The sequence below is a fragment of the Lepus europaeus genome, chromosome 9 (genome assembly GCF_033115175.1).
Source record: "Lepus europaeus isolate LE1 chromosome 9, mLepTim1.pri, whole genome shotgun sequence".
In the NCBI taxonomy this organism is placed as follows: domain Eukaryota; kingdom Metazoa; phylum Chordata; class Mammalia; order Lagomorpha; family Leporidae; genus Lepus; species Lepus europaeus.
The window spans coordinates 43585185-43610047 of NC_084835.1; the positions used below are offsets into that span (position 1 = coordinate 43585185).

Genomic DNA, 24863 nt, shown 5'->3' on the forward strand with positions numbered 1-24863 from the left:
TGGCCACAGCAGAGAGCTGGCCTGGAAGAGGGGCAACCGGGACAGGATCGGTGCCCCGACCGGGACTAGAACCCGGTGTGCCGGCGCCGCAAGTGGGAGGATTAGCCTGTTGAGCCACGGCGCCGGCCTCAAATAAATAAATCTTTAAAAAAAAAAAAAAAAAAAAAGATGATGTGAATGCAGAGCCTACATCATACTTAATGATGAAAGACTGGATATTTTCATCCTAAGATGAGGAACAAGAGAAACTCCTCTTCTGACAAATTCAAAAAAGCTACCAGAAATAATGAGTTTGGTAAGATTGTAGGATATAGAATCAATATATAAAAATCAACTGTATTTCTATACACTAGCAATGAACATTCAGAAATTAAAATAAAAAGATACCATTTACAATTGCATCAACTAATAGGAATTCTTGGGGGCAGATCTTTCAAAAGACATATATACAAGAAGATATAAAACACTACTGGGAGAAATGACAAAAGGTCTAAAAAAATGCAGATATAGACTTGTCCATGGGTCTGCTGATTCTACATTGTCAGTTCTCTCCACAATATTCTATGGATTTGGGATAATGCTAATCAAAATAAAAACCCCAGCTAGTTGCAAAATTCATATGGGAACCCAGAAAACCTATAAAAACAATTTTGACAAGGACAAAGTTAGAGGTTGTTCTGACTTTAAGATACATAATAAAGGGGCCAGTGCTGTGGGGTAGAAGGCTAAGCCTCTGCCTTTGGTACTGGCATCCCATATGGGCACCAGTTCATGTCCCAGCTGCTCCACTTCCAATCCAGCTCCCTGCCAATGTGCCTTAGAAAGCAACAGAAGATGGTCCAAGTGCTTGGGCCCCAACCTCTACATGGGAGACCCGAAGGAAGCTCTTTCTTGGCTCTTGGCTTCAGTCTGGCCCAGTCCTGGCCTTTGAGGCATTTGAAGAGTGAACCAGATCTGTGTCTCTGTCTCTCCCTCTCTCTCAGTAATGCTGCCTTTTGAATATAAAAAAATAATAAAAACACCAGCCCTGGTCTTTCATCACTGGCAACTGAGGTACTACTTGAAAGCACGAGGCCTCCTGGGAGTCGAGGTGGTGCAGGTGTGCAGGGACCTAAAGGCAGGGTGGGAACCTACCTAAGATTGGTGCTATATTATCGTAAAGTTAGCACACACCCTGCTACCAAGGATTTCTGGTCTAGGAAGTTTCCATCACAATCCGGCTGATAGATCATTATGTCCCTCTGTGGTGTCCTGCATGGTGTATTAGCTGTGTTGGGAGTAGCTGTCATTTGTGGGTGAACTGCTGTGGGGGCTAGGTTGGGCCAAAATTCATATCCCAGGCTCTTGTCTTTTACTTAGAGAAGAATTGTAAGCGCAGGCACAAACAAGGCACACAGTGTGGTAAGGTTTATTTAGAAAGTGAGAAGAATCCACAGGCACATGAAGGTTTCATTTAGGGGGAGTGGCCCAGGAAAGGTAAAAAGGGGAATTTCATACCCTGCTCTGCTCATCCAGGGTGTGCAAGGTGGAGAGAGAGCCCCCTCTACTTCCCCAAACTTCCTATGAGCTTTGAGAAGGGGAGTGGTTACGTAATCCTGTTCCCAAGTCCCAGGTCAGGGAGGTGCATCTTGGGCAGGTGTCATCTGATTTGATAGGTGGTTGATAGGATTACCTGGGTGGGGGAGGTGTGGCCTCCAGCTCATGAACTAACTATCTATCTCCCTGAGTTTTCCCACATCAGAACCAGGTTCTTCTAGGACGTTTGTCCTCAGTGCTGAGAACTTGGGACATGTTGCCATGGTTGTCTTTGTAAAAGAGGAAATGTCAAGAGCAGAGGGCAAACAAGAAGACACAAGGCAAGCCCATTTCTCATGGCCACTGCAGTCCCACTGGGGGCAGGGCCCGTGGGCTCCTTACCTTGTGCACGCAGGCCTTGGCGTTCAGGAAAAACAGCTCCACGGTCGTTTTGTCCTTCAAAAACGATATGCTCTCAATGTAAAACCTGCAAAATAGTGCAGAAATTCATTTCTCATATTTCTCTCCTCTCGGCATGATCTCATTTCCTCATTTAGTGTTCCCTAGAAGCAAGAGTGAATTTTGAGTAGCAAGGGGATAATGTACTTTCTTTTCATTTTTTTTTTTTAAAACTTTTATTTACTTGTTTTTATCTTATTGGAAAGGTAGACAGAGAAAAAGACACAGAGATGGACAGATAGAGAGAGATCCATCTACTAATTCATGCCCTAAAAGTCTGTAACAGCCACAGCCAGGGCAGGGCCAAGCAAGCCAGGAGTCTGGAACTCAATCTGGGTCTCCCACATGGGTGGCAGGGACTCAAGTCCTTCAGCCATCCTCACCTTCTGCCTCACCAGGTGTACTAAAGCAGGAAATTGGAATCAGGAGTGGAGCCAATGGGGCCGACGCTGTGGCGCAGCGGGTTAATGCCCTGGCCTGAAGCGCCAGCATCCCATATGGGTACTGGTTCTAGTCCCAGCTGCTCCTCTTCCAATCCAGCTCTCTGCTATGGCCTGGGAAAGCAGCAGAAGATGGCCCAAGTCCTTGGGCCCCTGCACCCGCATGGGAGACCTGGAAGAAGCTCCTGGCTCCTGGCTTCAGATCAGCACAGCTCCAGCAGTTGCGGCCAACTGGGGAGTGAACCAGTGGATGGAAGACACCTCTCTCTGCCTCTCCTCTCTCTGCGTAACTCTGACTTTCAAATAAATAAATAAATCTTGAAGGAAAAAAAAAAAATGGAGCCAGTACTTGGAACACACTCTGATATGGGATGTAGGCATCTTGACCGCTGAATCAAATATCCTCTCCCTTTTCTTTTCTTTCTGAAAATAACTCTGTACCATATTTTATGTATGCGCATTATGTAGGTGTATGCCCACATACCTGCAGATAAAATGTTTTTGTTGGTTAGAAAGTGAGACAAAGAGAAACCCGGAGGAGTATCCAGTGTAACTGCAAACACACATTACTCGTGTTGCTCCTTCTTTGACAAACAAAGGAGTAGCAACAGCTTCCAAACAAAGCCCAGATGAGCTCTGAGAGTGGAAAGGGCTGAGCAAGGCACTGCTGACTCCAGGCCTGCTTGTGGCTCAGTGGCTTTCAGCTCCCTCACCCTCATCTACTAAAGGAGTTCCAATCACACCCGCCCTCCCAGGCTGGTCCTGGGCTGGAAGCCAAGCTCTGTGCAGCCTTCAATCACAGCCTTTTCTCATGCAAATAAGGGTATTGGGTAGGGGTGGGGGTGCTTATTGGGCCTTACCTCTCTATGATTTTGTTTGTTTAATCTCTGAGCCCTCTCCTAGGAGGGCTCTGACAGCTCTATGGTGGGGAGGAGACCAGGCTGGGTGCCCAACAACTCTGTTTTCATAATCCCATTCTGATGAGGCCGGCCGGTAAAGACCAGCGCTGGATGGTGAGTGAGCATGCATGCTGGGGCCCCAAAGTTTCCCTCCTGTTCTGAAGCCCAGCTTGATGAATAATGCATGAAGAGACACAGTGCTGCAGGGCTCAGGCCTGGAAGGGAAGATGCTCCTACATTGCTGAAAGTCAAGGCAAACTTAATCGTGATAGAGCTTGGGCATTTGTTATGCCCCACCCACCAACCGCAATGAAACATCTGAATCACAAACACAGCTAGCTGCAAAGGCCCTGAAAGCTTTTATCACTGACATGGTAAACTCACTGGAAAAATTCCACCCCTTAACCTTGACTCATCAAGGGAAGTCCCGGAGGGAGAATGGATCCTTTATATTTTTACTTTATCTCAGTGATGAGTGAGATTAATGAAGACTAAAGAGGACTACATTTTGAGAAGAGAAATGTAAGTAAAAAGGCAGTGAAGGAAATAAAGAAGTGTGTTGGGGGGGAACAGGCTTCGGAATCAGAAAGAAATCTGTGCAGGAGCTAGAACACGGAATCCCACCTTCAACAGTTATTAGTGGTGTGGCCTCGGGTAAGTCGGGTAAGTAACTGAGCTTTTTTGTGTCTTTTCTAAACTGAGAGTCATGAATATGTTTTAAAGTTGCTTATGTATTTATTTGAGAGGGAGAATGAGAGGTGTGCTTTCTGGTGGTTCACTCCCCAGACACCTGCAACAGTGGAGACGAAAGCCAGGAGCTGGGGATTCCATCTAGGTCTCCCACGTGGGTGGCAGGGACGCAGTTACTTGAGCCATCTCTGTTTGTCTCCCAGAGTCTGCACTGGCAGGAAGCTGGGGTTAGGAGAAGCCAGGAATTGAACCCAGGTACCCTGATGGGATATGGGGCATTTTAGCTTCTAGGGTAAACACCTGCTCTGGGCCATGACTGTATTTATATCACAGGGCTCTAGAAGGATTAACCTGGACAATACACATAAAACATTCAAAAATATTAACTATTCCTAAAAAGTCCTCCTCCTCCACTGGAACTGAGAGCTGTGTGGCATGGAGAAGGAAAGTCACCTAAGCTTTCTGAGTCTCAGACTCCTTGTCTATAAAATGGAGACCTGGATGCCTATCTAGAAGGGCTGTTACATCATTTAAATAAATCACATTATGCAGTCACATGCCCTACAATGGTGGCCTGATAAGATTGTATCGCCTGGTGATGTCACAGCTATCTTAGTTTGTGTATATTTGCACAATGATGAAATCACCTACAAATACATTTCTCAGAACATATGTTGGTCATTAAGGAACATATGACGGTATATGAAATGGCAACCACAGTGCTTTGCACACAATAGGGTGTCTGGAGATTGTAAGAATTGAGGCTTGGCAAACCTTGCATGATTTTTCAAAAACTTAAAGGGCATAATGAGATTTGAACTGTATCTAGACAGGCATGGAATTCCGTAACATAAAAAATCAGAGTAGAGAAAATATGGTAAATAAACAGCAGCTTTTGTGGGTGATGTGAAACACACTCAGAATTTGTTATCATCTGGGTGTTCTACCAGCAGCTAAATCCCTTCTGCCCTGACCACGCTGCATGGGCCAAGCACAGCCATCTGGCTCAGGAGATGATGGGGTGGCCTGGAGAGATCTCTACTCAGCAGGGGCTGCTTCTATTGGACAATGAGCTGGCAAACCAACCACAGAGGTTCTCTTAGAGAGACTCAGAGACGGGTGGAGAAGAACTCAGTGGATACAGAGAACGGCTCTAAAGAGAACCCATGAAGTAGAGAGAGGGGAAAATCCACCGCAGGGGCTGACAAAGCAGAGTGGCAGAGCCAGTGTGATGACAGACACCACAGCAAGGAGGACCAGGGGGGCGGTGCTGCTGAGATGGCCTGTGCTGCGACTTCCTTGCATCTCACATAACCCTTGTTTCCTGCTTTCTTGGCTTTCTCACGAGTTCTTTATCCTTATCAACCAAGATACTAGGAGGAGGTTGTCAGAGGGTAGCCTGAATGCGTAGCAGCAGGATCTCAGCTGACCTTCACTGAGCCCTTCATAAGAGCTGTGCAAGGTGCTGAGTGCTTTCCTTGTATTCTTTCATTTAATTCCCAGAACAGCTTGGGGTGGGAGATCCCTGTCAGTACAGCATTTCACAGAAGCAGACACAAAGTTTTCTAGGGCTGCCCGTGTGGCGGGGCTACATCTTGATTTGGGACCCTTTGACTATGTGGACAAGGCTGTTAACCAGGACCTTCTCCCAGGCTACCTCTTCTAGTTCCCTCAGTCGGCACTAACGCTGAAGCCAAGCCCTCAATACTAATCACTATAATAACAATAATTGTGGGTGTCAAAACCATGTCAAAATATAGGCAGAGAAAGGTCAGCGTTGTGGCGTAGCAGAGAAAGCCGCCGCCTGCAGTGCTGGCATCCCATATGGGCACAGGTTCGAGACCCGGCTGCTCCACTTCCGATCTAGCTCTCTGCTATGGCCTGGGAAAGCAGTAGAATATGGCCCAAGTCCTTGGGCCCCTGCACCCATGTGAGAGACCTGGGAGAAGCTCCTGGCTCCTGGCTTTGGATCGGCACAGCTCCGGCCCTTGTGACCAACTGGAGAGTGAACAGTCGGATGGAAGACCTCTCTCTCCCTCTGCCTTTCCTCTCTTTGTGTAACTCTTTCAAATAAATAAATAAATCTTAAAAAAGACAAAAAAAAAAAAAAAAAAAGAAGATGGTTCAAGTCCTTGGGTTCCTGCACTCATGTAGGAGACCCAGAAGAAGCTCCTGGCTCCTGGCTTCATATCGGCACAGCTCTGGCCATTGCGGCCATTTGGGGAGTGAATCAGTGGATGGAAGACCTCTCTCTCTGCCTTTGCTTCTCTCTGAACTTTGACTTTCAAATAAATAAATAAATCTTCTAAAATATATATATATATGTATATATATATATATATGTATATATATAGGGGGGCTGGCGCTGTGGTGCAGTGGGTTAATGCCCTGGCCTGAAGTGCCGACATCCCATATGGGCACCGGTTCAAGACCCGGCTGCTCCATTTCCAATCCAGCTCTCTGCTATGGCCTGGGAAAGCAGTAGAAGATGGCCCAAGTCCTTGGGCCCCTGCACCCACGTGGAAGACCCAGAAGAATCTCCTGGCTCCTGGTTTAGGATTGGCGCAGCTCCAGCCATTGTGGCCAACTGGGGAGTGATCCAGTGGATGGAAGACACTTTCTCTCTCTCTGCCTCTCCTCTCTCTGTGTACTCTGACTTTCAAATAAAATAAATAAACTTAAAAAAAAAAAAAAGACTTACTTTATATCTATCTATCTATCTATGCAGAGAAACAAGACTAGAGTGATAGTCACTAATCTGTTAACACACACGGAAGTATACTTGTTCTCTGTTACTGCAAAATGCTGAACCAGTACCCATGGACAAAAGACAGGAGGTGACAGATTTTGAATTGACCCATGAAGTATCATTTAAACAGTCCTTTTCTTTTATTTATTTAAAAGGCAGACAGACAGGAAGGGAGAGACAGAGATCTTTCATCAAGAGGTTCACTCCGGCCGGCGCCATGGCTTAACAGGCTAATCCTCCACCTTGTGGCGCCGGCACACCGGGTTCTAGTCCCGGTTGGGGCACCAGATTCTATCCCAGTTGCCCCTCTTCCAGGCCAGCTCTTTGCTATGGCCCGGGAAGGCAGTGGAGGATGGCCCAAGTGCTTGGGCCCTGCACCCGCATGGGAGACCAGGAGAAGTACCTGGCTCCTGGCTTCGGATCAGCGAGATGCGCTGGCCGCAGCGGCCATTGGAGGGTGAACCAACGGCAAAAAGGAAGACCTTTCTCTCTCTCTCTCTCACTATCCACTCTGCCTGTCAAAAAAAAAAAAAAAAAAAAAAAAAAAAAAAAAAAAAAAAGAGGTTCACTCCCTAAATGCCTGGCACTGGCCAGGACTGGGTCAGGTTGAAGCCAAGAGCTGAGAAGTCAGTCCATGTCTTCTACATGGGTGGCAGGGAGCCAATTACTTGAGTGATCCCCTGCTGCCTCTCTGAGTGTGTATGAGCAGGAAGCTGGAATTGAGAGCAGAGCCAGGACTCAAACTCAGGTGCTCCGATATAGGACGGAGGCTTCCCAAGAGGCATTTTTGTGGCTACACCAAATGCCTGCCCCAAAACATCATTTTAAAAGTTGGAAAGGCTTTTCTACGGGGAGTGATCTACTTGTCCTTTAAGAGTCTAGGTCAGATAAGCACAACTCAAGGCCTGTTTTCTACTCTAAGTTTCTGTGATTCTTTTTTTCCCCTTCACTTTTAATTATTTCAATGTTTCTGTAACAGAGGAAGATTGTATTACAATTAATTTCGACTAATTTTCACACTAACAAGCTTCATAATAATTCCTTAATATTACCTAAAAACTGGTCCTCATTCTAGTTTTTCCATTGTCTACACTTTTTTTTGGATTCTTGGATGGTATTTCATAAGTAAAGCTGCACTGGTCTGCAGCAGAGTCATGTATGCAAAAGCCTTAAGGGTCGCTGGCTGAGTGAGCCTGACCGGACAGGGCCAGCCTATGGGGGACAGCACGGTGAGTTCTTCCTACCCAGCTGGAAGTCCCTCTCCAAGGTGCAGGTGTGTCACCCAAGCGAGCAATTCTTTGATCTTGGAAGAGAAATATGATGGGAACTTAAGACGCTCATAGAAAATGCAATTAAAATATAAGTTTAGGGGCAGGCATTTAGCCTCATGGTTCAGATGCCAGGTAAGATACCCGCATCCCACATCAGAGTGCGTAAGTCTGATGTCCATCTCAGTTTGGGATTTCAGCTTCCTGCTAATGCAGACCCTGGGAGGCAGCAGGTGATAACTCAAGTACATGGATTCCTGCCAACCATATGGGAGACCTGGATGGAGTTCTTGGTTCTCGGCTTTAACCTGGCCTAGCCCTGGCTGTTGCAGCCTTTTGAGGAATGGACCAGTTGGTGGGAGATCTGTCTGTCTCTCAAAATAATAACAAATCTTTAAAAAGCTATTTTATTTTGGTGCAAATTTTTGGAAATCTATGCAGATGACAGGTCTTTAAAAGGTTCATAGAAAATGTGTTTTGTGAACCTATTCATGGATTTCAACACTTTTTTTGGACCCAAATAGACTTCCTTTTCAATTCTACTTCTCCATGAACTTTTTGAAGTGCTCTTATATGATTAGAATGAACTAATGATCAAAGATGGTTGGAGCCTATTTGTTCTAACAGCAGCACCTGATGAAATTATCCATTGGTTTCTGCTCCCTGCATCTCTGTGGATGCCTTGATTCTTGCCTTTTTTGAGGATTTATAAATTCAATTTTTCTTCACTTGCACTTATGGTAGCCATCTTTGGTTTCTGTGGCTGGCAACCAAGGAACCAAAAATAATAGAGGGCTTCCTACATGTGGTGGACAATACACAAGTTCACTATAGGTAGCATTTCTTTTTACCTTCTGTCCTAGCAGATTCAGCAGACAGCAAATTATGAACCCGCTGTACAGATGAGAGGGCTGAGATAAATAAAGTCATCTTCTCCGGGCCACATGGCTAGGAAGCGGCAGAGCCAGGACTTAACCTGAGGTCTCTTAGACAGCTAAGTTCATGTTCCAAACCAGTATGAGAGAATGCCTTCCTATTATAACAACAATGAAGTATCACATGTTCACTAGGGTGTGGGGGGCCCCCAAGAGGGATACAGATAATTCAATTTATGAATCAAGAGGGAGAATGCTGCCAAACTGAAATCCATAGGGCTAAGTGCCACAGGAGAGGGGACAACTGAGCTGGGTCTTAAAGAATGCATGAGCTCGCCAGGCAGTGAGGGCAGGAAGGGCACTCCATGCAGAGGGCCTGGCAGCCGGACCGACTGCCTTGCTAGTCTTCAAGGCTGAGGAAACCACATGCAGGCTGCTGGGCGGCTCAGTGCCAAAGTGGGTTCCTCCAAACTCGGAACAGAATACACTTGTACTAGAAACTGGGTTCATCTTGTTCCTAAAGTCTAGGCCCCTGAGTTAGGTATCCTAGTTCCAGTAAATAGGTCCCTATCGTATTTCCTGCTACTTTCTGGCGGCCTGGGCATCCGATTACTTGCTCTCTGAATCGGCTCCCAGAGCTTGAGGGGTCATGGTGGTGTTTATGGAGTGTACGAAAAGCACATATGGTCCTTGGGGATGGTGGCTCCCCATGCACACCTATCAACACACAACAGGAACTAAAGGTGATGTTAAGGGCTTCTGGATGATAGAGTGACTATCCCAGACTAGTGAAATAAAGACCCTTTGTTTCAGTGCTTTTTGCAAAAGGATACTGTTTCCTTTCTGAATGCTTACTGTGAATGATCTCCCCAGGATTTTGTGGAGTTGAAGGTCATGGTTAGATTCTCAGCTTTAGAACGAAGCCAGCCTTTTGGAATAGGTACATGTTTTAGAGCCAAATTTCGAACAACTTAACAAGTATAATTTCTTGAGAAGAGAAATTGCTTATGCTTCCTCCTATTTTCTTTGCAACCATGACATGACAAAGATGATGTGGACAGATAAACCTGGCAACCTGGTGACAACACCTGGGAGTCAAGAGGCAAAACATTCAAGTTGTTTGGATGGGCTACTCTCTGAGCAGTCACTAACCTATTCATCTTGGGGAATTCACTCACTGTGCTCAACAGGCAACAACACTACAGAGCTGAGTGGATGTTGGAATTCCAGCTCCAACACTGATTGGTGTTGGAGCCTTGGCCCAGCTGCTTGGCCGTCAGTGCCCCACACACCAGAGAAATGGGAGATGCTTTAAACATGCTTACCAGAGTGAGTGGGATGTAGCTTAGCAGCCCAAAAGTGGTGGTGACTCTTAGTATATTACTATTACTGATCTACTGAGTGAACTATAAGAGGCACTGACTTAGGTACATACTTAAAACTGCTGGGGCAGGAGTTTGGTGCTGTGGGGAAGATGCCACTTAGGATGCTTGGGTCCCATAGCAAAATGCCTGGATTTGAGTACTAGCTGCACTTCCACTTCCTGTTCCCTGCTAATGTAAACCCTGAGAGGCAGTAACTTATGGCTGAGTTGCTGCCACCTACATAAGAGATCCAGACTGAGTTTCAGGCTCTGGGCCTTGTCCTGGTTCAACCCTGGCTGTTGCAGGTTTTTGGGGAGTGAAAAAACAAAGGGAAAAATCTCTATCTCGGCCTTTCTACATTTCAAATAAAAATAGGGGCTGGTGCTGTGGCATAGTGGGCTAAGCCTTTGCCTGTGGCAACGCATCCCATATTGGGCGCAGGTTCTAGTTCCAGCTGTGCCTCTTCTGATCCAGTTCTCTGCTGTGGCCTGGGAAAGCAATGGAAGATGACCCAAGTGCTTGGGCCCCTGTATCTAAGTAGGAGACCCAGAAGCTTCTGACTCCTGGCTTCAGATCAGCTCAACTCCGACCACTGCAGCCATTTAGGGAGCGAACCAGTGGTTGGAAGGCCTTTCTCTCTGTATCTCCCTCTCACTGTCTGTAACTCTACCTCTCAAAAAAATAAATAAAAATCTTTTTCTTTTTTGGACAAGCAGAGTTAGACAGTGAGAGAGACAGAGAGAAAGGTCTTCCTTTTCCGTTGGCTCACCCCCCAAATGGCCGCCACAGCCGGTGTGCTGCGTCAATCTGAAGCCAGGAACCTGGTGCCCCCTCCCGGTCTCCCTTGCGAGTGCAGGGCCCAAGCACTTGCGCCATCCTCCACTGCCCTCCCGGGCCACAGCAGAGAGCTGGACTGGAAGAGGAGCAACTGGGACAGAATCCAGTGCCCCATCCGGGACTAGAACCCGGGGTGCCGGTGCCACAGGCAGAGGATTAGCCAAGTGAGCCGCGGCACTGGCCAATAAAAATCTTTAAAAATAAACAAACAAACAGAAACTAAAATCTTCAGAGCCGGCCCTGTGGTGTAGTGGGTAAAGCTACTGCCTGCAGTGCAGGCATCTTATATGGGCTCCAGCTCAAGTCCCAGCTGTTCCACTTCCAATCCAGCTCTCTGCTACAGCTCGGGAAAGCAGAGGAAGAAGGCCCAGGTACTTGGCCCTTTACACCCACATGGGAGACCTGGAAGAGACGCCTGGCTCCTGGCTTTGGATCGGTTCAGCTCTGGCCAATGTGGCCATCTGGGGAGCGAATCAGTGGATGGAAGACCTCTCTCTCCCTCTCTCTCTCTCTCTCTCTGCCTCTACCTCTGTAACTCCACCTTAAGTAAGTAAATTAATAAATCTTAAAAAAATCTTATTCAATGGAAATAAAAAAAAAAAAAACTTCCTTCGGTTCTCTCAAGAAAGCAAATGCTACCTACCAAAGTATCTATTTTAAAACAGAATGGGAAGATACTGTGAAACCAATGGTCTTCTGGCCAGGTACAATGTGTCCTCCCTAATCAAGCACATTTTCTTTGTTCTCAGGTCATTTCCTATGTCTGAGATCTTCGGGAAAGGTGCATTGGGCAAGAGTTGCTCAATTGTTTTGCACTCAGAACAAAGCTGAGCTTGTGACTGGTGTCCAGTGAGGGCTGAATCAAAGGGCCTCATTCTAGGGTAATCTCACTGCAGCCAAGGCCTAAGTAGACGCCTATCAGCTCCCAATCTACATTTGGAGCTGGGAGATCTCTGTTTATTGCTTGTAATGACCCTGCACTTGTAGTCACAGTCTCACTTTATAAAGCAAGCTGAAGGCTGAAGCGTAATTGAAGTGTGGTTCACTTTCTCCAACACATCACTCTCCCCAGGCTATTCGGCAGTGCTATGGGAGTCCAACATGCTCCCTTTCATCTCTGGGAGGGGAGCTGTCTGGCAGAACTCTCGAGGCCAGCACCCTTTGTTTCTGCTATGTACGCCCCTGCCAAGAACGCTCTGCTTTGTTTCTGAGTTTCCAGACGTGGCTAAGAGAACCAGAGAGGGCCTCCAGGTGGGCCTGTAGGAACCTGCCCTCCTGTGCCTCTCCTTCAAGGTGACTCTGCTGTGTTCTCTGGAAGGCTGGGAGGCCCAGGTCGGAGAGGGTCTTGCTCTGACCAGTAGGAAGGGGAGAGAGTCTTCTCCCCCAGGCAACCTGAGATGTCAGGGTCATGTAAATGTCAAAGGGTTTGTCTCTTGGCTGCAAACCGGCCTGCTCCGGTTATCCATGAGGCAAGCAGGGGAGTGGGGAGGGGAGGCAGGGAGGGTGAGTCAGACCCGGAGGTAGCAGCTGCGCATGGTGAGTAATGGAGATAAGTGGTGAGATCCTCCACCCAGGGCAAAGGTGAACTGGTCCGAGGCAAGCCAGACAGCCCCAGCCCTTCATGTTCTAGGACTGTAAACCTCATGATGGGGACAGTTCACCCCTGAACAGATGGTTGAGGCCTTCTCTGATTCTTACATCTATGGAGGCTCTCGGTTGCACGTTCCCATGTATAACCCTCCAAGAAGGCCCAGAGCAGGTACTTCAACCACTGCTTCATTTTACAGGTGGGGAAACTGACCTGACACGGTGCCAAAAGCCACACAGCTGTTAAGTGGAAGAGCAAGGATTTGAACCCAAGAAGGATGCCAAAGCACCACTCTCACTGGTGGTATGTGTATCTGTTCGGGGGGAGCAATCTGGCAGTGTTAAAGATGGTTTTTGATTGCTCATGAGTGGAAGGGGAGTTGCTGCATCAGTAGGTGTTGGCCAGGGATGCTGCTAAAATACCCTGCGGCACAGCATGGCTCTTGCACCCAAGAATGACTGGTCCAGAATGCTCACAGTGTCCCCACTGAGACAGCCTGCACTAAAAGTGAAGCCTTCAACTCTTTGCTTAATGATTCCCTCACCCTTCATATTGCTCTGTTAAAACAAGATTGATTGGCCGGCGCCGTGGCTCACTAGGCTAATCCTCCGCCTTGCGGCGCTGGCACACCGGGTTCTAGTCCCGGTCCGGGCACCGGATTCTGTCCCGGTTGCCCCTCTTCCAGGCCAGCTCTCTGCTGTGGCCAGGGAGTGCAGTGGAGGATGGCCCAAGTGCTTGGGTCCTGCACCCGCGGCGGCCATTGGAGGGTGAACCAACAGCAAAAGGAAGACCTTTCTCTCTGTCTCTCTCTCTCACTGTCCACTCTGCCTGTCAAAAAAAAAAAATAAATAAATAAAAATAAAAAAAAAAACCAAACAAGATTGATTGACTGATTTAAAAGAGAGAGAAAAAGAGATATCTTCCATTTGTTGGTTCACTCCCCAATGGCCACAACAGCCAGGGCTGGGCCAGGTTTGAAGCCAGGAGCATGGAACAGCATCCCAGTTTCATGGCCTTCTTCTGCTTTCCTGAGTGCATTAGCAGAAACCTGGAACAGAAGTGGAGCAGCTGGGACTGATTTTGGATGCTGGAGTCACAAGTTGCAGCTTAACCTGCTGTGCCACAACACCAGCCTTTAATTCTTGCTTTTTGATGTCATCCTGGGGCTTCCCTCCTCATTGTTTTCTCCCTCTCTCTGTCTCCGTCTTTCTCTCTATCTCATACACACACCAAAAGATAGGACTGTTGGGGCAGTGAGCCAGTTTCTACCAATAACTTCTGCTATTTGATCAGGAAGCACACTGGGAAATAAAACCCCACAAGAATATGGAATGAGGACTGAGCATGAGTTTTGAAGAATTTTTTTGTCTTTCTTAAGCTTTCATATAAACCAGGGTAGTGGATCCTCAATGATGAGGCCACTACCCAGCTGCCTAGGATGGGTCACTTGGGCAGTCCTGGCAGATCCTAAGGCAATCAAGAGTTGCATCCCCCTGGTTCTGGAAGGTTGTGCATGCAGGTAGGAGAGCAAAGAGCTCTGGCTAACTCACACCAGGGGTCTTCAAACAGTTTATGGAAATGCATATTAATAATAAAACATGCATAATAATGACAAAATAACTGCATGGATTTCAAATTTTTTTTTGCACCAAAATAAACTTATCCTTTTTTTTGACAGGCAGAGTGGATAGTGAGAGAGAGACAGAGAGAAAGGTCTTCCTTTTTGCCGTTGGTTCACCCTCCAATGGCCGCTGCGGCCGGCACATCTCGCTGATCCGAAGCCAGGAGCCAGGTGCTTCTCCTGGTCTCCCATGGGGTGCAGGGCCCAAGCACTTGGGCCATCCTCCACTGCCTTCCCGGGCCATAGCAGAGAGCTGGCCTGGAAGAGGGGCAACCGGGACAGAATCCGGCGCCCCGACCGGGACTAGAACCCGGTGTGCCGGCGCCACAAGGCGGAGGATTAGCCTGTTAAGCCACGGCGCTGGCCTAGACTTACCCTTAATTTCACTTTCCATGAACTTTTTGAAGTACCCTTGAAAATCCCTCCTCAAGCAATTTGCTGCGTCTGAGTAGGAGGAATCAGTTATTTCTCTGGGCTTTTAAATCACATTGCTCTGTGAAAAGATTCACTTTCAGGTCCTCTCCTTATTGTAAATCACCCACTCTCTGATGGCTTTAAAATAACTCATGATTATACAGTCACAAGTATTTTATCTTTTCTTCCTTTTATCACTCCTCATACTGGCATTAAAAAGATTTACTCAAGTAATATGTTCATAGTAGGAGAAAAACACAGACAAGAGAAAGGAAAAGAAAACCAATCATTCCTTCAATATTCTAGCCAGAAATTAACTCCTATCAACATTTTAAACTTTTTTCTATTTCTGCAAATAATTTACAAAAGTGGTATCATAGCACGCACACTGTTGAGTATGACCTAGCCCTGGCCGTTGAGGCCATTTGAAGAGCAAAATGGAAGAAATCTCTGTCTCTCCTTCTCTCTCTGTAACTCTTTCAAATACATAAATAAATGAATTTTTTTATTTATTCTTTTTTCTTTTTGATAGGCAGAGTTAGACAGTGAGAGAGAGAGACAGAGAGAAAGGTCTTCCTTCCATTGGTTCACTCCACAAAATGGTTGTTATAGCTGGCGCGCAGCGCCAATCCAAAGCCAGGAGCCAGGTGCTTCTCCTGGTCTCCCATGCAGGTGCAGGGCCCAAGCACTTGGGCCATCCTCCACTGCCTTCCCGGGCCACAGCAGAGAGCTGGACTGGAAGAGGAGCAACCGGGACAGAATCTGGTGCCCCGACCGGGACTAGAACCCAGGGTGCCGGTGCCGCAGGTGGAGGATTAGCCTAGTGTGCAGTGGTGACGGCCTAAATAAATGAATTTTAAAAAAATATTTCTGTGTAGTGGCTTACCAGCAACTGCAATACTAGCATCCCATATTAGTGTTGGTTTGAGTTCCAGCTAGTCCATCCACTTCCAATCCAGCTCCCTGCTAACACGCCTGGGAAAGCAGTGGAAGATGGCATGAGTGCTTGGGCCCCCGAAACCCATGTGAGAGATCAGGATGGAGTGCCTGGCCCAGCCCTGGCTGCTACAGCCATTTGGAGATTGAATCAGTGGATGGAAGACTCTCTCTCTCTCTCTCTCTCTCTCTCTCTCTCTCTCTCCCTCTCTGTTACTCTGTCTTTCAAACAAATATATAAATACATCTTTAAAAGAATCTGGCAGGATGACAAGGACACAGGGGTTATTCATTTTGGTTCCTTGACTTAAACTCTTGCTACAGGGCTAATGTTCTAAAACCAAGCCAGGGGCTCATGAGAAGGCACCTGGCAGTTTCAGAGGCTCCATGTTTGCAGCTGCTGCCACAAAACAGGAGCCACAGTCCTCTCCATTTCCTCCTAGAATTCCCACTAGTGTAGTGAATTCTTTCCAGCCCTGGGTATCACAGACCATGCTTAGGGACACCACTGAGTGGTCCCTTGCAAGCCTCGGACATACCAAAAGTGACTCAGAAAGAGGAGGAGGAAAAGGAGGGAAGATCAAAAAGAAAGCAAAAGGCAAAGAAAAAAAAAAAAAAAAAAGCGCAAGCGGCATTCAAGACGAGGGGGATGCAAGGTACCAGAATCCCAGCTCGGGATGGAGCCGGCTGGTACCAGGCTGCGTCACCTCCACCTGCCCTCCTGGGGGGGAGCAGGAACTTTTCCAGTGAGCTCACACTGAATCCCCGAGCTCCTCTTGCAAGGCCTGTGCATCTCCTCACGGTCAAGGGTTTCACATGCTCACATCTGGGCTGTATTATCAGGGAGGCCCTGGTGTTTGCAGAAGGTAATTTACAGCAGGGAGATAACAGCCCTCAGCCCAGAGGAGTCCCCCAGAAACCTGGGGGAGTTTGGAATCACAGGGAAATGGAGAACTGGCTAAATAAATTACTACGGAATGTCAGTAAATTCTGGTGTGTTGATAGATATGGGGTCACATACATACTTAGCATGAATCTGCGATTTTTTAAACTGGAGAAAAGACAAATGTTTCACCCCTAAGTCCTAAAGGGAAAGCTGGGTATCTTTGCCTACAATATTTTCTTTTCACGATGCAGAAGCTGCCTATGTGTTGGAGCTGCTCCCTGTATCATGGGGGATATAAACCGGGATTTATTAAACCCTCAAAGCTGAGGACCTCAGTACTTCTCTAGGAGTAAATGATATAATCCAAGAGTATTGTATTTAGCACAGTGCCTGCCACATATTTATGCCACATTTCACCAGAGAGCAAAAATTTGGGGAAAAATTTCATGGTACTTTCTTTTTCATAAATCCTAGAGTTAAAACAAGTTATTTTCTTATGTTTGCTTAATCTGGTGCAAAATCATTTTTTATCTCCTGCTGTCTTCTGAATTCTCACAACTAACATTCCAGAGGTCAACTCTGCATCTCCAATGACTATGAAGTTTACCCCACTCAGCTATTACCTAGACCATTAAAAAAAAAAGACTATTTATTTGAAAGGCAGAGTTACACAGAGGCAGAGAGAGAGATAGAGAGAGAGAGAAAAGTCTTCTATCTGATGGTTCACTCCCTAGATGGCCACAATGGCTGGAGCTGCGTCAATCTGAAGCCAGGAGCTTCTTTCGGGTCTCCCACATGGGTGCAGGGGCCCAAGGACTTGGGCCATCTTCCATGCTTTCCCAGGCAACAGCATAGAGCTGGATTGGAAGTGGACTCAAACTGGCACCCATATGGGATGCCGATACTACAGGCGATGGCTCTGCCTGCTATGCTACAGCACCAGCCCCATTGCCTAGATCATTACAACAACTTCCCTATTGGCTCATGGTGCCCTCCGCCCTGTCCAAGGCTGCAGCTTCAGCTTTAGACTCTGGTCTAATGCTTGAAACCCATTGGCCCGAATGCTCCACAGCTTAACCCCAATACACCTCACACTCATCCTCCTTTTATGGGTTCTTTCCAGATACCCAACTTCCTGGCAGGTGCTGATACCTGCCAGGCATGCTCCTGCCACACAGCTGTGCACCTGCTGTTCCCTTGGCCTGGAATGAACCTCCCCAGAGATCTACATGACTCCCTGTGTTATCTCACTCATGCCTTTGCTCATCGCCACCTTCTTTTATGGTATCTATGTTTGTATTTGAGAGAAAGAGAGAGAGAAACACTCCCATCCCTTGGTTCACTGCCCTAATGCCCATAATGGTCAGGGCTGGGCCAAGCTGAAGTCAGGAGCCAAGAACTCAATCCAGGTCTCCCATGTGGGTGGCAGGAGTCAAATCACTTGAGCCATCACTTCCTGCCTCCCAGGGTATGCCTTGGTAGGAAGCCTGAGTCAGAAGCTAGTGCGGGGAATTAAACCCATGTACTCCGATGTGGGTGGTGGTTGCTTTCAACTGCTAGGCCACCTTCCTTGGGAGGCTGCCCCTGACAGAAGGCTGCCCCTGACGGCGGGCTTGCTTGGTTAATAGTCCCTCTTCCCCTTCCCTAAGGTATATTCTTCAGAATCCCTCACGTAAGATATCTATTTATTTAGGGTCAATCTCCTCCTACTAGAGAGCAGGATCTTGTCATTTTCTTTTACTTCTGCTATATCCCCAGCATCTGACACACAGAGGGAAGCCAGTAACTACAGATGAATGACTACACTGGTACTGTGTCTAATAATTTGTTTGTTTGCTGATTGTGATGGCACTGACTTTTGCCCTGTTCACTGTATCCTCAGAGCTAGCACATGGCACAACATAAGTGTCCAAGAAATACAGAGGAAGGAGGGAAGAGAGGAAATGGGAAAGAGAAAAGGAAGGAAGGAAGGGAGGGAAGCATTCTTAGAGCTCGGTGTATCTCCTTCCAGACGTTTTCTCAGCACTTAATGATTGATATATGTTTATAAAACATATCAACGTAAACCTGAGTGTGATGATGTCAACTTCTTTCCATGGCATACAACTAGATATATACCACTTATCTCTGAAGATGTCCAAGAGAAAATGTATATGACAACATCCCTGATAATAGCAACTTATTAATGCAGTGATTTATAAGTGGAGGGGTGGAGAGAGGGTTGTGGCAATGTACCCCGGGTAGGAGAACATGGGCCAGGAATGTGGTAGAAAGTTGGGGAATCTGGGGCTGGAGAGAGGGAACGGTGTAGTTTGCTAAACTGCCCAAGACAATTCAGATTAAGTCCCACCTCTCCCTCTGGAGAAGCTCTAAAATGCAGTGTATGTGTTCATCCAATCTCTTTTGTTGAAGTGATTTATTATGCACTGTACAAATGCCATAACTTACTGACCCTATCTTCACTGTTGGCATTTGGGCAGCTCTAATTGTTTGCATGAAAGATAACAGCGATGCATCTTCCTAATGGGCTACCAGTGCCCCTACCTTACTCACACATTAACTGCTCAGTGACCTCAGACCTCAGTGTCCAGGAATGAGGTGCTCCTGAGCTCCCAGTTCCAGGGCACGCAGAGATATGAGTATGTTTATGAGTATGCAGTGATTACTTTGATTGCAAGAGGTCCACTACACTTGCAGAGTGACCAAACACCAACATAGAACCCAGGCATATCACTGATTCTATGCTTCAGTCAACACATGGAACCCATGGGGTTGCTGGTTGTACCTCCTATTATAAGGCAAATTGAACTGTTCAACAGTTCTCTTTTTTCCAGATTGGAGGCTAGAGATCCTCTGAGAAGCAACCAACCTTGTTGGGGTGTGTGACAGCCCCACACATAAGGGCTACATTCCACTCGCTGACCTCGGCCGGTTCACTTAGTTCTTAGGTATGTGCTTTTGCTTTATAATCTCTTTAATTAAATTGGTGAAACAATAACTACTTAATTGGAATAATAACAAATACTATTATGACCTCACTCTCCTGTTAGGAGGAAGAATTAAGTGAATAATTAACAATTTGATAAGGGATTTAAACATGCGAGTAGTTGAGGGAAAGTAACGCCAAGTGATTATGGACACTCTTGAGATAACACGCTAAGTGGGTGCTGAAGATCACGAACAAGAACAGGCCCCCCTGGAATCTCAGGAAGCTGCTGGGAAACACAGAGCAGCCGTATGAATGACTGGGTCTGTGGGAAGGCAGGGTTTTCTTTCTGGTGTTTTGAGAATCAAAATAGAGTAGATACGAGTTGTCAAAGAAATAGTACCTGGGGAGGATGTCTGGCTCAGTGGTTAAGATGTTGCTTGGAATGCCAGCCTCCAATACCCAAGTGCCTGGGTTGGAGTCCTGGCTCTGCTTCTGTACACTGGGAGGCAGTAGTGATGGCTCTAGTTGGGCCCCTGCCACCCAGATTCAGCTTCGAGCTCCTGGCTTTGGCCTGGCCCAGCCCTGGATGTTGAGGGCATTTGAGAAGTAAATGAACAGATGTAAGATCTCTGTATCTGTATCTGTCTCTTTCCCTTTCAAATAAAATGAAAATAAGTAAGTAAAAAATTTAAAAAAGAGAATGAGTACATAAATCTGCTATTAAATACATAGTACCTGTTTGAGTCCCTGAAGACATAATGATTTCACTGAGTACTGATGCAACAGAAACATGTGCATGTGTGCACAAAGGTGAAAGTGCAAAAATGTTCACTGCGCCTTAGTTTTACCATAATCAGAAACAGACTAAACGCTTAATCGGAGAGTGGATAGCTGAATTATGGAAGCACAAAGAAGCAGATTTTCATGAAAAGAGAGATGGCAAAGTTAAAAAAAAAATAAGTTGCCAGGGAACTTACGCTATTTTCTTTGTTTAAAAAGTTTTATTTATTTTAAATAAGATTTACTTATTATTTATTTGAAAGCCAGAGCAATTCAGAGAGAGAGAGAGACAGAGAGAGAGAGAGAAAGATCTCTTCCATCCACAAGTTCACTCTCTGAATGCCTGCAACAATACAGCACAGGCCAGCCAAAGCCAGGAGTCAGGAACTCCATCTGGGTTTCCCACATGGGTGGCAGGAACCCACATACTTGGGCCATCATCTGCTCCTCCCAGGTGCAATACCAGGAAGTTGGACTAGAAGTTCGAAGTACCTAGGACTTAAACAAGACACTCTGATACAGGATGTGGGCTCCCACATGGTGGTTTAACCCACTGTGCCACAGCACCTGTCCCATATCCTATTTTCTTTTAAAAGGGGGAGCAAATCAAGGCATAGTGGTGAAGGCTGAAGGCTGGTGGAGAATCATTTTCACCTTTTGCTCTGTATATTCATAGAGCTTGAAATGTTCATAATGATAATTTTGCGAAAAAGATGTATTTTATATATGTTGAGCCATTTTTCCTACAGGATACAAGATCAAAACTTCACCTCTCTGTCTCTCTCTCTCACTGTCTAACTCTGCCTGTCAAAAAACAACAAAAAACAAAAAAACCAAAACTTCGCTCTTCTCCAGCCCTGCTTCACTACTGATGCCTGATTTTTCTCGTGCCTGCTGATCATGTTTTTCTCTTTTTTTCACTTCCATGGACAAGATCATTCACCTCACAGTCTCTGCAGGAAACTCGTGTTTTTCTTCAGGATTTCTGTGTACTTTTCCATCATGGTGATTTACTCCTGGAAAAATCACCACTAAGTGAACCTGCCTCCTGTTTTTTTTTTTTTTTTTTTTTTTTAAATATTTATTTATTTGAAAGGCAGAGATACAGAAAAGGAAGGAAAGAGAGAGATAGAGGTCTTCCATCCACAGGTTCACTCCCTAAATAGCCTCAACGGGTCTCCCACGCAGGTGCAGGGGCCCAAGCGCTTGGGCCATCTTCTGCTACTTTCCCAGGCACATTAGCAGGGAGCTGGATCAGAAGCATAGTAGCTGAGTCTTAAACCTGTGCTCATATCAGGCAAAGGCTTAACCTTGTATGCCACAGTGCTGGCCCCTCTTCCTAGGTTTTAAAAATAGGTTTCATTTGATAAGAAAAAAATTTGAAGCCATAGTTCTGAGTAAAAAGCAAACAAAAATAAAAATAAAAAAATGGGGAGTTGTGAATTTATTTGCTGAGTAAGAAGCAGCAATTCTCTAAAATCACCCTCAATTCATGTCAGAAAAAATCCATTACCAAAATGAGAGGATAGCTTATTCCTGCTCTTTTTGATTTCACATATCAGACTGAATTTTTTAAAATGGTGTTTGTCAGAGAGGGTGGTTGGCACAAAGGTTAGGTAGTCACTTGGGATGCCCACAACCTGTATCAGTGCCGGATTCCAGCCCTGGTTCCACTTCCAACTCCAGCTTCCTGCTCATGCAGTGTCCCTGCCACCTACCCGGGGGGTCCTGGATGGAGTTCTTGGCTCCTGGCCGCAGTCATGGTGTTGCACGCATTTGGAGAGTGCACCAGTGAATGGAGGATCTGTTTGTCTCTATCACTCTGCCTTTCAATTAAATAAATCACTATTTATTTATTTGAAAGGCAGAGTGACAGAGAGGCAGGGGCAGAAGCAGAGAGAGGTCTTCCATCCGATAGTTCACTGCCTACCTAGATGGCTCCAACGGCTGGAGCTGCCCCATTTCGAAGCCAGGAGCCAGGAGATTCCACCGGGTCTTCCATGTGGGTGCAGGGGCCCAAGGATTTGGGCCATCTTCCACTGCTTTCCCAGGCCATAGCAGAGAGCTGGATCAGAATTTGAGCAGCCAGTACTCGAACCGGCACCCATAAAGGATGCCAGCACTGCAGGTGGAGGCTTTACCTGTTACGCACAGCGTTGGCCCCAATAAATCAATTTTTTATTTATTTATCTAATTTTTTAAAATTTTTGACAGGCAGAGTGGACAGTGAGAGAGAAAGAGACAGAGAGAAAGGACTTCCTTTTTGCCATTGGTTCACCCTCCAACGGCCGCCGCGGCCGGTGCACTGTGGCCGGCGCACCGCGCTGATCTGAAGGCAGGAGCCAGGTGCTTCTCCTGGTCTCCCATGGGGTGCAGGACCCAAGCACTTGGGCCATCCTCCACTGCCCTCCCGGGCCATAGCAGAGAGCTGGCCTGGAAGAGGGGCAACCGGGACAGAATCCGGCGCCCCGACCGGGACTAGAACCCGGTGTGCCGATGCCGCAAGGCAGAGGATTAGCCTATTGAGCTGTGGCGCCATCCCCCCAATAAATCAATTTTTAAAAAGGTGTTTTGAAATTCAATATGATTTTTCCAGGTAATCCTAGTTAAAAAACACACACAAAAACTCCAAAAAGGAAAACAGGAAGCTTCTACCATCAGAGTATAAAACAAAGTACACATTTTCATCATCCCAAAATTAACATGATCTCAGGATACAGGAACATTACTCAGGATAGTTTACCTTAATGAAAATAAATTCAATTTATGAGATACTTATTGCCTTAGCTTATTTTACCATCTTTAGTTTCAGACTAGAAAAACAAATTTCACCATGAAGTTTTTCATCAAATTTGGGATTGTGTGGAGAGCAGGCCAGTATCAATTCACAGTTTACTGTGTCTTAAACTAGGCAGAAGAACAAGGGTGTTACTTTTAACATTTCAGATTGTGAATCCTAATATTTCTATGATGGGCCAGCCTTGAGAAATCACTGATTTAGTTAAATGCCTCCATTTAGGTCACGGTGAAGTGACTTGCTCACATAGAGCTCAGAAAACAAGTTAAGGACTCCTTGTATTATTTCCAGCAGTCTCTCTGCATGCAAACAGACTTCAGATCACTGTGCTGTTAAGATAATTCTTTCCTGAGCAATTCTTTGCCTTTTACCCTCTATTCAAATTAAGGCATACAACTGCATAAAATTCAATTATTTCCGAGGCTCTAAAACACATTATTCCTGAGTGAAATGTAATAGCAAACGTTTGTTATATTTCAAGTGATAAGAAGCTGAAAAGTGTGTTGAATGAGAAACAGGTTTAATATTAAAATATATTACCGATATTTTTCAGCATTAAATTTATCTAAGAGGCTTGAGGAATAAAGGAAAAGAAAGCCCATCTATCCTCCATCTACAGAAAAATCAGCTCCTCACAGGCGCTGCAGCTGCTGGGTCCCAGACCAAGACAGCACAGAAGCCTTTTCACATATTTACATGTTTTTAGGTTTTTAATTTTTAATACTTAAAAATAATTTTAATTGAAACATAACTATACAAATTTATAGTGTAGTACAGTGTGCTATTTTTAGTACAAGTATACAATGTGAGATGATTAGGTCAGGATAATTGCTATGTGCATATCAATGTTTTGATAGATCTTTTCTTTTTATTCTCTATCTCTGATCACAAAAACATTTTTTTAAAAAGCCACAACAACAAACAAAAGGATGGAGGATGTTGGGAGTATGCATGGTTACATACCTCACAGCAAAGTACAGAATGGTGGGGCCTGGTTTCTTGGGCAAATCATGATCAAGAACTCGGTGATCTAACTGGAGCCAGTTCTGCTGACCTCTGTGAGAGCAAAAAAAAAAAAAAAAAAAAAAAGCATAGGATTAAAGACAAAGACAGAGAAGTTCAATAACACAGGGCTGGCAGAGCTGTGGGGAAACAGGTACTCTCATATGCCGATGGTAGGAATATAACCTTGTACTACACCTGCCCATGAGACCAATTTAGCCACGTCTTTCAAAACTACAAAAGCACCTGCCTCCTAACCAGCATCCTCACTGACATACACTTGTACACATAAAATGACCTCTACATAAAATCACTCACTGGAGCATTGTTTGTGATAGCAAAATGCTACAAATAACCTAAATGTCCAACAGGGTATTTTAAAAGATATTTAAAACTGTGCAGTGAAATACCATGCAGCCTGGGGCTGATGCTGTGGCGTAGCAGATAAAGCCACCGCCTGGAGTGCCAGCTTGCTATATGAACACTAGTTGGAGTCCTGGCTACTCCACTTCCTATCCAGCTCTCTGCTATGGCCTGGGAAAGCAGTGGAAGATGGCCCAAGCCCTTGGGCCCTTGCACCCACGTGGGAGACCCAGAAGAAACTCCTGGCTCCTGGTTTTGGATCGGCACAGCTCCAGCCATTGTGGCCATCTGGGGAGTGAACAAGCAGATGGAAGAACTCTCTCTCTCTGCCTCTCTGTAATTCTGCCTTTCAAATAAATAAATAAATCTTAAAAAAAAAAAAAAAGGGAAATACAATGCAGCCATAAGATAGGCTACAAAGCCGTTTACAATCTTAATTTGAATAATTCCC

The 24863-nt window shown here is 45.9% G+C and overlaps 1 protein-coding gene across 1 annotated transcript in view; it reads right to left on the reverse strand.

Annotated features, from left to right (window-relative positions):
- The window catches only part of FRMD4B (FERM domain containing 4B), a 374305-nt gene that overhangs the window by 111249 nt on the left and 238193 nt on the right, over nucleotides 1–24863 (reverse strand). Inside the window, exons 5-6 of the mRNA XM_062201248.1 lie at nucleotides 24011–24103; nucleotides 1918–2002 (exon numbers count right to left, since the gene is read on the reverse strand). Coding sequence (XP_062057232.1) covers nucleotides 1918–2002; nucleotides 24011–24103 — 178 coding nt within the window. The remainder of the gene's footprint in view (nucleotides 1–1917; nucleotides 2003–24010; nucleotides 24104–24863) is intronic.